At 38.7% G+C, this 16010-nt stretch overlaps 1 protein-coding gene across 8 annotated transcripts in view; it reads left to right on the top strand.

The window, feature by feature from the left end:
* YAP1 (Yes1 associated transcriptional regulator) overlaps positions 1–16010 on the top strand; it is a 140771-nt gene that overhangs the window by 120049 nt on the left and 4712 nt on the right. For all 8 annotated transcript variants that reach the window (XM_015100723.3, XM_015100725.3, XM_015100721.3 and 5 more), the window contains 2 exon segments: positions 11793–11923; positions 15408–15520. In XM_015100723.3, coding sequence (XP_014956209.2) covers positions 11793–11923; positions 15408–15520 — 244 coding nt within the window.

Genomic DNA, 16010 nt, shown 5'->3' with positions numbered 1-16010 from the left:
TTTACTTAGGTAGGCTACGTCAGGAAATCTTATTAGAGTGTAATGATACTACTAGGAAAGGAGAAGTTTTTTCCTTCTCCTAGTGGACATTCCAAAGAAAGAATATCAAAATCACTCGAAGAGAGAAGTGGACAGTGCTCTACCTGAGTACTCTTTTGGCTTTCTTTGTTGGCTTTTACCAGCATTTCTCCCTGGTGAACCCAAAGAAACACTGCTTGTGAAGGTAGCTTATTTAGATGCAAAGGTTGTGGCCGCTTTTTCCTTCTATAACACAGGCACTTGTCTGACTCATGAAGAGAATCTCATTCTTAAAACCAAAGAGATCTCTGTGTTTAGGGTTCACCGATTATGGAGGAATTCGGAGCTGAGGGATTGTTGGACTTTTTTCAGGTGGGCGAAAGCAACCATCAAATACCTCATTTTGTACTCTGTAGCTCTTCTGCACTAGGCTGACAGGTGCATTGTGCTGGAATGAGCTGCGGAAGTAGGAATTGTCAGAACTCCACTCACATTAGATTCTGTTAACTTGTCTGTCTAGAAACTATAGTAGATAGAATCCTCACAGAGACCAGTTAACTTTGTGAGAGGAAAATCTCTATTCTTTATCTCTCTCATAAATGCTTTCTTTAATCAAGAAATCAAGTAAGGGAATAATCCGTGAACATCATCTTTGCTAAAGCAATGCAGACATTCTTAGAGTGAGGGCTGCTAGTTTCACATTTGACTGGGAAGAGCACTCACTGTAGCATTGGATCTGGAAATAAAGTGGAAACATAGGAGCAGAAATTAATTCAAATGAGATTTAGAATCAAGCAAAAAGTTCTCCGTGTTAAAGTGTTTTGAAATTGTCTCCTGTTTATTTTTTCCTTTTAAGATCTTAAACATTAAATCTGATAAATAAATGAACTACCTTCAGGTCTTTATTTCATACATCAGTATAAGTTTAAATAGTTGCTCTCATTAAAATTATCAGGAGTTTTTAGATACTTCTTTTAGTAGTAAAGCTTTATAAAGTTAAGGCTGATAAATTAAAACTCTATTATCAATAAATTTGTATGGTATTAAGATTACAGTGTTGATCCCTTAGATTTATCTAAGCCAGAGCTGGAAACCTGAAAGAGATAGGTTTTATTAAAAGTTATTTTTTAAATTAGCTTTGCATATGTGGAGAATAAAATATATGAGCTTGTTATATAAGTTTCAGTGGTCAGTGTATTTACCTGGCACAATTGGGAAAATGTATGAAATTCCAATGTAGGGCTAAATTTGGAATTGCTCAAATACATAGAAACTGGTGGTATTTGTATCAAGCAAGTATTTTTATTTTTCTCATCCTACTTATTTTCTAGATTATCTTAATGTAGATGTCAGGAAATTTTTCACAAAGAACAGTCTTAAGTGAAGATGCCTTTAAATAAGGTTACCAAGATAATCAAGAAAGCAAGAAGAAACTTTCCAGTATCAAAGAACAGACTGGACAAAGGAATAATGAACAAAAAGCGATGGATCCATTGAATACTTGATGCCAGGCACTTTTGTTCAGAGTTGTCAGATATCTTTGTTTTTATTTATTTTTACTTTTCTAATAGAAATTAGTAGAGATGAGTTAACAAGCACAATGAAATCAGTAGCATTATTTTATAATTATATAGCTCATTTGCTGTGGACTGTGGGAAGGTATCAGACTTCAAAATGTTTACAAATTACTAAGTACTTCTGCATAGGATTAACAAAACATGTCTGTACTGTAGGATGCTCTGGTCATATAAGCTAGTATCAGTATGGGTGAGGGTAATGCAAAATTCTGAAAAATTAAGACAACTTTACAGGCATTAGTATATCTTTTTAGTTAAAAATGGGAATTATTCCCTTCGTTAGGGTTTGTTGGCAGAATTTTGGAAAAACTTGTCCTCATAGAGCTTTAAACTGTTTAATTTCATTCTGATTAGCTGTTTGTATGTTTCTAAAGCAGTTTCTAGTCTCAGGAAAAAACAAAACTTTGAAACTGTAAGCATTGTCTTTGCTCTGTGAGATTGAGCATGCATGTAATGTTTAAATTGGAGAAAAGATAGTTCCCCCACCTGAGTGTGAATGTTTTTACCTGTCTTAGGCTTAAGAATGAGGTTCTTACTCCCTGTGGTTCCCTCAGTACCTGTGAGATCAGTCCTAAACTCTGCAGCCTGGCTCTTCTATGGTCTGTGGTCAGTAATCTTCTTTCTTTCTCTCAATTCTGGTTAAGCCAGTTACCTTCCTTCAGCCAAGTACACGCCTCTGTCTTGTTGCCATGATCCCACTCATGAGGAATCCTTTTCCCCTTCCCTTTTACTAATTAAGATTTCCATTTCTTTCATCAAGCCTAGGTCAAAACACATCCCCAAGAGCCCTCATCAGAATTCTTGAAAAACCCAGAAAATAGAAATAAGAGTGCTATGTATAGATATCTTAACTTTATTTTTGAGCAAGTAATTGCTTTACTTGTCATAGAAATTATAGCTTCAGAGAAGTTATTTATATTGCAAAAAATATTTTGCAACTAATGAATATTGTGTAGTTGCCATTCCATGTATATAGTAATAAATACACACCAGGGTCAGTTACGGCTTTTGAGGGATTAAAAAATTAATAAAAAATAATTTAAATAAATAAAAATTAATATTGTTGTATTAATATCAAACATATTATACTACACTCTTAGCCCAAAATGGTGAAGAAATTCAGATGTCCATAGTTTTAGTCAAATAGAGCAAAATAAAACCTCTTTACAGAGCCATATGAAAATAATCACTGCAATTTTTTTTTTCCTGAATTTAATAATAGCAAATTTTTGGCTTTCTTTCCCTCCAGACTCTCTTTTATGTTAGCAGATACTAGAAAAGCTAAGATTATCTCTCCTTTTTGAAGTCCTAATATTGACTAAATCATAGATTCATTTTGGTATTTTCCCATGAATATTTTATTTTTAATGGGCATATTGAAAACTGTATAAGAAGGGAGGAGGTTCAGCCTCACACTCTGCATAGTCTAATAGATTATCTCATTTGTTTTATTCATTAAGGTCATGGTAATTTGAACAATGTTATAATAACTTTATTATTTTGAGACCACAATTAAGTAGCATAAATTACAAAAGAGATCTGTCAGAGTGTTGAATCTCAGGATCATGCTGTGGGAACATAAAAGTGCAAATCTGTTTTGATTATCACTTTTTAAGAATTTAAGATTATCATACAGTTCTCGTAACTATCCCCAAATCCATATGTACACATTTTTTAGTCAAAAAGGTTGTTCTGAAGTTGAAGATAACTTCGGTAAATGCCACAAATATTTAAAAAAACAAAAAGCATTTTCAACATTGGTTAAATGTTTTAATAATTTTTGACATAATTAAATATTCTATGGTGGTTTAAAACTGTGTTGGAAAATGGGGTATGACAGGAACCTATCTTGAATTGTTGGAGGAAATGGCTTTTTGCTTCTGTTTTTAAAATTGTTGATGTAAACTGCTATTACTAAGACAAACTGTTTAAAAGATGTGTATTTTTAGAGTTTTCCTCCATTTCTAAATTTGGGTTTCTAGTTTAATAAACTAACCTACTTTAAATAAATTGATCGGGTTCAAAAAGGGGAAACTCATTTGTGTGCCATGTATTATCCAGAAATGAGACATAAATAGTTTTGGCTGAAGAAAAAAATTGCTTTAAGAAAGTAAAGTTGACATTAATTTTATAGGATTTTCTAATGAATGGGATCATAACCTTTTCACTTTAACATGATTATTTTGAGATTCATTCATATTATATCTGTAGTTCATTCCCTCTTATTGCTGACTCGTATTCCATTGTAGGGATATGCTATGGTTGTTTATCTGTTCACCTATTGATAGATATTCGACTGGTTTCCAAATTTTGGTTTTGTGTAGGCATATTCCTCCAGTTTGGTAGGGCACTCTTAAGAGTTTGATAATCTAGCAGTGTTCAAAGTGTTTCTGGACTACTGACTTCTTCTACTGCCTTTCTCCTTATTTTTCTAAATAATGTGAACCAAAGCATCAATTTTTTATGGGGCCAAAATACTTAATATCTTAAAGTATCTTTTTTACCCTATGAGAAATGGTACTGCCATTTAAATAAGAGAAGGGAAATTTTAAAAGGACCAATGGCTTATGTCTAGATTTTGAGTCCATAAAAGTCCACTATATGAACCAGGCTAATCCTATTTTCCTTTATAAACCATCCTGGAAAGTTCCTTCCAGACCAAACTGGGTCCATGAGTTTTACTTCCAGTGCAGATAGCCCTGGCTCCACACACATCCCAGATTAGCTAAGATTTACGGGCTCAGTGGGAAAAGTCACCACATTTTTGTATTATTACAGAAGAAAATGAGCTAAAAATACTTGCTTCCGTTAAGAAAAAGTCAAATACGCTAAAAGAACTGTTTGACTTTTGAAATACAGAAGCATGATAAATTTTGGCTGAATCTCGTATAACTTGCTTAGTTCTCCATTTTTGAAAGTCTGTCATACTATTTATTCTGACTACCTTTGGGAAAAGAGAAGCTTAACGAACTTGTATTTTTAGCTCCGTATTCTAATTTTAGACATTTGTTCGGGATAAAAAGCTTCTTTAGAGATAGACATAACTTTCAACATGAAATGTTTCAACTGAAATCAGTTTTTGTAGACAGTCCAAATATGTCCCAAGGCTACTTTTTAAAACAGCTATGCCAGATTTACTCAGTTACAAAATAATGTTCATATTCATCCAAAATGCTTTAATAATTGGAATAGAATGGGTGTATTCTACATAGGTATATGTAGATATATGCAGGCATTATTTGAAGATGGATGGTATGAAGAAAGTTTATATGAAATATTTTTGATTAAAAAATTCAGATTATGTAACTTCATTTTATAGTTATCCATATTAAAGTAATTATTTTTCTGTAAAGGCACTGGGCTTTCCTGGTGGCTCAGACGTTTAAGAACCCTGGTTTGATCCTGGATCGGAAAGATCCCCTGGAGAAGGGAATGGCAGCCCACTCCAGTATTCTTGCCTGGAGAATCCCATGGGCAGAGAAACCTGGTGGGATACAGTCCATGGGGTCGCAAAGAATCGTACACAACTGAGCAACTAAGCTCACAGAGTCACTAGCAAAAATTCTGTACACTCTGAAACATTTTTAATATTTTACTATAAAATTGTTAATTTTATGCAGTGTGTTCACTTTAACATTTGCAGTCCTTGGCTAAGAATACAAAGAATTATAAAGCTTACTCAGCAATGAAAACCCATGATCTAATTGTTCCTCACTGGCAGCAGGACAGCTTTAGGGAGGAACTCTCTGTTAACCTGACTCCACATTCGCTCTCCTTCAAAACCCAACGAGGCAAAGCACAGAGTCAGACACTTCTGCGATTTTCCATCTCTATATGGATGTGTGTGTGTGTTTATGTGGAAGTGGGCCTTACTGTTTTCATATTCACGTGAACTCCAAACTTATATATAAGAAGTGGGGGAGAAGTTGGCCTGTGTACTTATATATGGTTTTCCTCCCCAACTCTTGACAGTTTCTTTAAAATATAAAAAAAATGTTGATCTTCCTTATTGAAGTCCATGAAATAAATTATGTTCACAGCAGATGAAAATGTTAACAAAAGAATTAATGCTTTGGGGAGGGAGCTACCAAGTCAACTTCAGTTACTTGAAGTTGTTTTGTTTTTAGCAAATACTGAGCTATGTGAAAATATACCCGTTTTTGGATAATATATGTGTAAGCTATTATATATCAATTATACCTCAATAAAACTTCAAAAAGTACTTCTGATCAACCTGGTTGGTTTTGGGATTTTGTTTATGTTTCCTATAACTAGAAGTTTCAAACCTCAGCTGAATATTCATACCTGGTGTGTATGGGTTCTGTAATCTGTATATATGTTATTTGTATTATTGGCCTTACCACATTACATTTGTTTTCATGCCGTATTCCCTACTATCAATGCTGACATCATCCTGCCACCACTCCCAGTAAATAAAGTGGCATTTTTTCCCACTTGTTCCTTTGAGGTTCAGTTTAGGTGAATCCCTAGGTTAGTTGCTTAGTCTTGACTCAAAAATAGATTTGATGAGAAGTATATATTTCCATATCCTTTAGGGAGGTTGGATATCTTTTTAGGCAAATTGCAAGAAAGATCGGCCTTCTTATTCACGTCTCTAAATTACTTTTCTTTGTCAATGTGGATAGTTGGTTCTTCAGTGTCTGCTGACAGTAGAAATTCAGTTGTTAGAGGCAGCAAGAAGTAAAAATCTCTCAGCTTCAGACAAGCAATGTGGCAGAATGAGAACATGGAGATTTTGCACATGGCAATTAGCTTTAGCTTCATAAAACCTTAAAAAAATAGAAACGATCAAAAAGGGTAAGACAGAAAGTTGTGAAGGACACTATGAAAAGTATAGCCAGTTTATTAAGTTGCTTCAGTAATGATCTATTTGCTTCATGTTGCAAGAAGTTCAAAACTAGGTACACAGAAAACAAAAGGATGCCTCTTCCCGAGGCATCTCACCTCATCTGGAGCCTGTAATTTTACTCATTTTAAACTTTATTGCTTTTAACATCCCCATATTTTAATGGCAATATAAATTCTTCAAAGTATTTAGAAGCTCTTTTATGCTCCAAAGCATCCATTAATGTATTCGCTCTGTACCTTTAGGGACAGAGAAGAAATCGTGAAGGAATGATTACAATATCATGCGATAAATGCTGAGATAAGCGTGTGCTAAGTGCTAAGTACATATATATGCTCAGGGTGAGAAGAGAAGCAAAAGGAAAAGGGAGCAAAGCAGAGGTTTATCTGTCTGACTGCAGAGTTCCAAAGAACTCTAGGAGAGAGAAAGCCTTAATGAAAACAGTGAGAGACTTTATTTTGGGGGGCTCCAAAATCACCGCAGATGGTGGCTGCAGCCATGAAATTAAAAGACGCTTGCTCCTTGGAAGGAAAGCTATGACAAACCTAGACAGCATATTAAAAAGCAGAGACATTACTTTCCCAACAAAGGTCCATCTAGTGTAAGGTATGGTTTTTCCAGTAGTCATGTATGGATGTGAAAGTTGGACTGTAAAGAAAGCTGACCACTGAAGAATTGATGCTTTTGAACCTTGGTGTTGGAGAAGATTCTTAAGAGTCCCTTGGACTGCAAAGAGATCCAACCAGTCCATCCTAAAGGAAATCAGTCCTGAATATTCACTGGAAGGACTGATGCTGAAGCTTAAACTCCAATATTTTGGCCACCTGCTGCTGGGAAAGATTGAAGGCGGGAGGAGAAGGGAACAACAGAGGATGAGATGGTTGGATGGCATTACTGACTCAATGAACATGAGTTTGGGCCACCTCCGAGAGCTGGTAATGGACAGGGAAGCCTGGCATGCTGCAGTCCATGGAGTCACAAAGAGTCGGACACGAATGAGCGACTGAAGTGAACTGAACTTTGCATTGATCAATGCAAAGAAATAAAGGAAAACAATAGAATGAGAAAGACTAGAGATCTCTTCAAGAAAATTAGAGTACCAACGGAACATTTCATTCCAAGATGGGCACAATAAAGGACAGAAATGGTATGGACCTAACAGAAGCAGAAGATTGTAAGAAGAGGTGGCAAGAATGCACAGAAGAACTATACATAAAAAGATCTTAATAATCCAGGTAACCACGATGGTGTGATCACTCACCTAGAGCCAAACATCCTGAAATGTGAAGTGAAGTGGGCCTTAGGAAGCATCACTACAAACAGACCTAGTGGAAGTGATGGAATTCCAGTTGAGCTATTTCAGATTCTAAAAGATGATGCTGTGAAAGTGCTGCACTCAATATGCCAGCAAATTTGGAAAACTCAGCAGCGGCCACAGGCCTGGAAAAGGTCAGTTTTCATTCCAATCCCAAAGAAAGGCAATGCTAAAGAATGTTCAAACTACCACACAGTTGCACTGATCTCAGACACTCCAAGCTAGGCTTCAACAGTATGCGAACCAAGAACTTCCAGATATTCAAACTGGATTTAGAAAAGGCAGAGGAACCGGAGATCAAATTGCGAACATCCATTGGATCATAGAAAAAGCAAGAGAATTTCAGAAAACATTCTTCTGTTTCATTGACTACACTAAAGCCTTTGTGTGGATCACAACAAACTATGGGAAATTGTTAGAGATGGGTATAGCAGACACTTTACCTGCCTCCTGAGAAACCTCAATGCAAGTCGAGAAAAAACATTTACAATTGGACATGGAACAACAGACTGGTTCCAAATTGGGAACGGGGTACATCAAGGCTGAATATTGTCACCCTGCTTATTTAACTTATATGCAGAGTACGTCTTGAGAAATACTGGGCTGGATGAAGCACAAGCTGGAATCAAGATTGCCAGAAGAAATATCAATAACCTCAGAGATGCAGATGACACCACCCTCATGGCAGAAAGCGAAGAGGAACTAGAGAGCTTCTTGATGAGGGTGAAAGGAGAGTGGAAAAGTTGGCTTAAAACTGAACATTCAAAAAACTTGAGATCAGGGCATCCGGTCCCATCACTTCATGGAAAATAGATGGGGAAGCAGTGACAGATTTTACTTTCTTGGGCTGCAAAATCACTGCAGATGGTTACTGTAACCATAAAATTAAAAGACACTTCCTCCTTGGAAGAAAAGCTGTGACAAACCTAGACAGCACATTAAAAAGCAGAGACATTACTTTATCAACTAAAGCCCATCTAGTTAAAGCTATGATTTGTCAGACCATAAAGAAAGCTGAGTGCTGAAAAATGGATGGTTTTGAACTGTGGTGTTAGAGAAGACTCTTGAGAGTCCCTTGGACAGTTGAATTTTATCAGCAACTCGATGGATGTGTGTTTGAGCAAGCTCCAGGAGTTGGTGATGGACAGGGAAGCCTGGCATGCTGCAGTCCATGGAGTTGCAAATGAGCAAACCAGTTAATCCTAAAGGAAATCAGTCCTGAATATTCATTGGAAGGACTGATGCTACAGCTGAAGCTGCAATACTTTGGCCACCTGATGCAGAGAACTGACTCACTGGAAAAGACCTTGATGCTGAGAAAGATTGAAGGCAGGAAGAGAAGGGGATGACACGATGAGATGGTTGGATGTTATCACTGACTCGATGGACATGTGTTTGAGCAAGCTCCGGGAGTTTGGTGATGGACAGGGAAGCCTGGTGTGCTGCAGTCCATGGAGTTGCAAAGAGTTGGACACAACTGAGCAGCTGAACTGAACTGAACAGGGTGTTAAGGCATAATGTCCATCTGTGTAATTCAGTCTAAAGATGGAGATGGGATCATTCTGGAGAATTTCCTAGAGAAGGTAACTGGATCTTAAATATAAAAGAAGTATTGTTGTTGTTATTATTTTTTTTAGTCAAGAAAAGAGTGTATGAAAGACATAGTATCAGAGGAAAACATGCCATATCACAGACCTACAGTCTGTGGGAAGTGCAAACTGTCTTTGTTTTAAAGTCCTTGTTACTTTGTAAGATGAAAGTGGGGCATGGGTAATGTTAGAGATAGAAGATACAGAGAAAACAAGTAAATGGGATCCCCAGAAGCTGCTAGGAGTGTGGGTTGGCCTAGAACAGGAGGTGGCGGTGGGGAATCCATTTTTTGAGCCTGGAAGAGAAGTTGTAAGTATGAAAGAAGATGGCTTTGTGGGAGCAGCCCAGGGTGACAGGGGGAACCAGAAAACCATGATTGTGGCTGATGACCTCTAGTGTCCTGATTTAAATGGGAGGGAGCTGGAGAAAAGGAGAGCACGTGAGTGACCGGGGGCTTGAGAGAGTGTGCCAGATTTGGAGTAGTAATCAGGAGAATGTGAGAAAAAGTAACCAAGAACCAACGCCCCCCCCCCCACCCACCCTCAAAAAAAAGTAAGTGATACTAGAGGCTCAGCCAAGACCAGAGAATTAATTTATGATAAGCTGTATGGTTTTTCTCTTAGCATTTCTTAGCAATCTCAGCATAGAAATGAAGCAAGCATATTTTTAGTATTGATTCATTGTTGGAATTTGCTGTGTTGAAACAAAATTTGTGTGTGTATCAGGAATCTTAAAGATACTTGTGTGTATTTACAATGATCCGCTCGGGGCTTCCCTGGTGGTTCAGTGGTTGGGGATCCACCTCCCGGTTCAGGGAGCACAGACTCAACCCCCAACTCGGAAGGAGGAATTTCAGCATTAGATTACTGTATAGATTTTGTGCATGGCTGTTGGTAGTTCCCGAGTGGTAAAGTGCAGTTTCAATGAAGTGAAGCACTGATCATTGTCCCAAACGTGAGTAAAGATTGTACGGGCAGGTTTGGTTTTGAATAGCAAGGTCTTGGGTGTACAAATGGGTGATTTTCAGGTATGTGGGGATAAAGATCATTGGAATCCAGAAATTTACGGAGCTCTCATGTTGAATAAATCATCTGCCTAATGTATAAGTAATAAGAGATCGTGGCATGTCTTATGACTAATATTGGAATAGTAATGAACATTTTTAAGAAACTTAACAACTGGAGTATGATATGAAAATGTTTTCTACTGATGAAAAATTAGAGATATAGTAAATACTACTGTTTGTTGCCTAACATAATTGAAGGAAATGCTAAATTTCACTTACAGTTTAATGAAAATAAAGATGTAACTTTTTTCTCCGTCGAAGTTCACAGACCCTCTGCATTCCGTCTTGACTTTCTGGCTAAGAAACCATTTAAAGAATGGTATATCTAGAAGGGAGAAACCTGAGTAAAAAGTGGTTGTTGCAAAGTCTAGAAATGTTGGTGCAGAGCTCAGAGAATACCTCCACGGCCTCTGGACCGAGTGGTGCCCTGGGAGTGAGGGTCTTGGAGGTGTTGTGTGCCTCGGTGAGCAGGCTTGCCCACTTGCAAGAGGTGGGGAAGTGTCCTTTGTGATAGAAAGCCACGTTTCAAGTCAGACCAAAACTGTCAAGGAGGAGAAAGCTGATCTCTAGCAGAAGACGTTGATGAGAGCTTGAGAGGCACAGTGGAAATCCTCAGGAAAGGGTACAGCGAATGGATGAAAAGGTGAGGAAAGGACAAGCTGGTAATGGAGGTGTAGCACTTGGCCAGAGTAAAGTAAACTAGCCTTGGAGCCCTGGGCAGATGAAAAGCTGAGACCCAGAATGTTTGAAAGCATGTTGGGGCAGGCCTTGTGAAACAATCAGTAGTAATGGCTCACAGCTTTTGCTCAGTGTCCAGGTGGTGTCCTGCTGAGAAACTGTGGGATACCCTTGAAGATATCAGTAGCTCAAGACTGAAAAACCTACATCAGATTGAATCACTTGATACCAAAGTGTAAAACAGTGCAGAAAGGCAGTGAGGAGTGATGGTGTCTTGGTAAATCACCAAATTTTGTTCTTTTGACCTTATTTTTATTACTGGTGCCAAATATATGAAACCGTATGAGAGTTGGTCAGACTTGCCACCCTATTCTAAAGGAGGGGTCTAGGCATGTCTCCCAGAATAAAGAAAATAACAAGAGAAAACTAAGTAGTTAGTTAAGTATATGTTGGGGGGTTAATAAGCCTGGATAAACTTTCAGTTTATATAATTGAATGTTCAGTGACTTGAAATAGAGAGAACTTGGTCCTTCTGACTGGTCAGCTCAATAACTTTTAGATGTTAATACTTAAGCTTTATATGTACATATAAGATTTATATGTAAATCTAATGATAAATTTGTTAATTAGTGGGTTGATTCTGTTTGTGTTGATTTTTTTCTTTTTTCTTTTTTTTTTTAGGAATTAGCTCTCCGTAGCCAGTTACCAACACTGGAGCAGGATGGTGGGACTCAAAATCCAGTATCTTCTCCTGGGATGTCTCAGGAATTGAGAACTATGACGACCAATAGCTCAGATCCCTTTCTTAACAGGTTGGTAAGAATTGCTGCTGGCCAACATCTGAAAAAAATCACAGCTTACGGTGTTCTCCTTAGTGCTTATATATAATAAGCTGTTTGAACATCCATGTGGGCCAAGAACTACGGCTGTAAATGAATCTCTCCATAAATGGCTCGTACAATAAAGCTTGAGGATTAGACGCTGGCTGCTGTGAGAGGAAATGAGCTGTTCAGACTTGTAGAGGGGATACTTACTCAGAGTCACGTGTTTGCTTGTGCCTGTGCTGTTGACTAACAGTTACTTGCAGAATCGTGAAGGAACACGTGAATGCCTTTCTGTGAAAGCAGGGGAAAAAAGGCATCTTAAACCTGCTTAGGGCAGCATTATAAGGATCTTTGGAAGGAATTTTCCACGTAAGTGTTCAACCTGAGACGTTTCACTACAGGAGCACTGTAAGGCCTCATATTCTTAAGGGCTATAGGTCAAGGAGATAAAAAGGAAGGTTGTGTCTCTTTCAAATAATGTGTTAATATTCAAGAGTATTCAAAAATAGCACAGTTAAGGATGATTTTTTAGTGAATTACCAGAAATCTTGGATTTCGGGCATATTGCAAAGATGTTATTATATGTAGTGCTGTGTTGAAAACTGCAAGCTGAGACAGATCATCATTTTTGCCTAGAAAGGCATTTAAAACTAAGACTTAACTACAGTTCTTTCTTGTAGATTGTCAAATATTTATGCAGTTTCTATTTTCAAAATAAGAAACAAATGCTTTCTGGTCTTTGCTTTTGTTTGTAATCAGTTTTAGACAGTGCACTTTTAAGAATGTTGAAAGGTATATTTATTTAGGAAAGTTATTATGCTACCCTTTCAGTTCTCACAAGTTGAATTGAAAACATCCAGACCCTAAGAAAAACAAGATACCTTGTCATACCAAAATGTTTAGTACAATAAACTTTCTCTCTCTTAAGATAAGTGCTGGTGGCCTGATTGACTGGTTTGATTTCAAAGGCCATCTAAGAAGAAATCAAAAGGGAGATGAAAAACTCCTGGAAACAAATAACATTGAAAACAGGACAACTCAAAGGCCATCTAAAATGTATTTAAGTTTTGTATTTGCTCTCTGACACATGCAGTTTAAAGTCCTGCCAGTAATTGAGTGTATTTATAGAAGATTATAATTCTGAGGTTAATTAGGAAAAGTCATAGCGGCAGACCTTTTTTCCCCCACAGAGGAGATTTCAGATCAGTGTAATTCCAGTACCCATGTCGTTGATGGTCTGTGTTTATTGGTCCAGGGATAAAATGAGACCATCTAGAAAAGAGGGATGGAGACCGCATAGCCTCCTGTTAGTCGTTTGTGCAGATTCTTAGAACTTTTGATAAAAGCTGAGCTACAGTTTAAGATTCTATTTCCTGGTAAAGAACAGAGTGAATCATCCCCAAAGTTGCTAGTCTCAGGGCAGAATCCAATGCCTCCTGTCTGTAGTACCCGGTTTCTAAAACACACATCTGGCCCTAGCATTTTTCTTTTCAGAAACTTTGGACAGTTTCCCCCACTGCCTGTATTTAATTTATGATATTCCTTAAACACTAAGCATTTGTTGCCCTAACTTGCCATGGAGTTGACTCTGGTGGTGGTGGTACATTCACTCGTCTCCTTTTTACTCAGATGTTTCAAGGCCAGCTCTGGCTTTCCCGTCCATTAAACCTTCCCCCTGTACTTTGAAAGTTTTCTCTTGAAAGCACCTTGCTCACGTAGCCCTTATATATGTATTTGTTCCCTTCCCTCCCTGAAGTTGTGAGCCTCTCAGAAAGCATCAGTTGTAGGCTGTTGCTGTTAACCTCTGATTCCTCAGCTTTGTCTCATCCCTATCACATAGTAGCAGATGCTCAGTGTGTGTCATTGAAGGGAGATGGGGGCTGCAGGGGGCAGTTCCTAATCAGGGAAATGGCCTTGTGAACTCCGTCCTCAGGAATGCCCATGTGCTTCCCCTGAGGCCTGGAAAGAACTGTGTAAATTCAGCCATTCTGTAACAGAGTCTTGAGTGTCTTGATATGTGCCCCGTGGTGAGCAGTGGGAATAGAGAGATGACTAGGACCAGGCCCTCGTCCCAGATTGAGTCAGGCAAAATAAAAACAAACCACATCCTGAGGGCTTCTCCGAAGCGGCTGCATTGTGTACAGATGGTCTCAGAGGCAAATTTGTGTTTTCTTGGATTTGTGTGAGGCTTTCGAATCTTGCCAAAATCTGACAGAAGCATTAAACTAGTGGTTGCAATATACAGTGTGAAAGAGAGGGGAACAAGGCAAGTGCATTGAGTAATGTAGGGAAGAAGGGCTTGAGCTCTCAACCTTGAGCAACTATGAAAGCTTGGTTTTAAAGCTTAGTTATTACTCTTCGCGACCCCATGGACCGCAGCCTACCAGGCTCCTCTGTCCATGGGATTTTCCAGGCAAGAGTACTGGAGTGGGGTGCCATCGCCTTCTCCTATTTTTTGCTTAATTTTTGTGTAAACTGAACAGCTCCTCAGATGTCCAAGCTGTGAGGAAAGTTCACACTGTAGTCAGAGACTGTTAAGAATTACAGTTGCCTTTATTTCACACTCTGCTATAAGATGTTCTAGAATTAGCAGCACCTCTGATCTTACTGTTGATGCCACCTGGTGTCTACGTGCTGCTAGGTTAGGGAAGTGTTCTATTTATGAAAGTAATGTTCTGAGGATATTTAACATACTTGTATGTAAATCTGTGATACTTTTCATTCAGCCTAAAGTAAAAACCTGGTTCTGTTTTTCTGTTTTTCTCAAGCTGTGTGCCTTGCAGGGCTGTTTCGGTTTTTGTTTTTAATCAGTTCCTTCCATTGGAACTCTCAGGACTCCTGTTTCATGCTGAGGTGGTTGTTCGGGGTTCCCCCCACTTTCCCGAACAGAAGCAAGGAGATCAAGCTAGTGAGTTCTGTTCTTATCAGCACTGACTCATCTGTTTTGGCCCAGTCCAAAAAGAAATTCTGGTTCCTTATTTAGGGTTCATTTTTCTGGCTTAAACTCTCTGCATGAGCCGAGGAATTCAGCAGGAATCTAGTGCAGGCCTGTCTTAGTACCACCTGGAAGCTGTGTTTTGATGCACGCCTGTGACCACTGCCACTCGGGGCACGGGGACCTTGAGACAGATGAGCTGTTTGGAGCCCCCAATTCAAACGGCATTACACTGAGAGTTTCCTGTCCCTCAGGAAAGCTGGGTGTATCTTGCTTTTCCCTTATGACCACAGAACCTTAGGAGAAATTTTGACCCCCCTGAGGTTGCCAGTCTGAATTAGGATCAACTTGTCCATTTCGCTTCATGGCACAGGAGCTTGGTACCGGCTCTGAAGGAGGGCGCTTGTTGATGCTGCAGGGCAGGAGTCTTCGCTCATCCTCCGGGAATCACGTTGGTACTGAGCAAGTGTTTATGTGTTCACCTGGGAATCTTTTCTTACGTGTGTTGCGTTGGTCTGTGACCCTCATTCTTCGCAGTGGCACCTATCACTCTCGCGACGAGAGCACAGACAGCGGACTGAGCATGAGCAGCTACAGCGTCCCTCGGACCCCCGACGACTTCCTGAACAGTGTTGATGAGATGGATACAGGTTGGTACTTTTTGTTCCGCTCGGTCCTCTAGCTTTCGGTCAGATACAGTCATTGTGTTGCTGGGTCTGATAAAGTATAGTAAGCCAAGAGTATTCAGAAGAAAACCAGTTAAGATCCTGTAAACTTAATTGAGCCCTGCTTTGTTGTTGTGGTTGTTTTCTTTCTTTTAGTAACATCTTGTAATTGAAGTCTTTTCCAAGTTTTTATATGTCATGGATGTCTTATCTCTATTTGACATGACTTAGCATTTAAAATATTGAGTTAATTTAAAATGTTGAGTTAATGGGCAGGGCAGTTGAGGACCATATTAGAAGTCTCTGTTATATGGATATTTACTTTTAATTTCAGAGCAAGAGCTCTGTATTTGATTTATATGTCTCTCTGTGTATGTGATTCTTTGTCTGCCTCCCTCTTAGTGAGGGTCTTTTGTCCAGCTTAAGTGATGCGGGCCTCAGGTTGGCAGATTGGAAAGGTTAGGTGGTGGCCTTA

This window comes from Ovis aries, chromosome 15, assembly GCF_016772045.2.
Source record: "Ovis aries strain OAR_USU_Benz2616 breed Rambouillet chromosome 15, ARS-UI_Ramb_v3.0, whole genome shotgun sequence".
Lineage (NCBI taxonomy): Eukaryota > Metazoa > Chordata > Mammalia > Artiodactyla > Bovidae > Ovis > Ovis aries.
The sequence above is the reverse complement of the archived record's forward strand: the minus strand, read 5'-3'. Positions and strand labels throughout refer to the sequence as shown.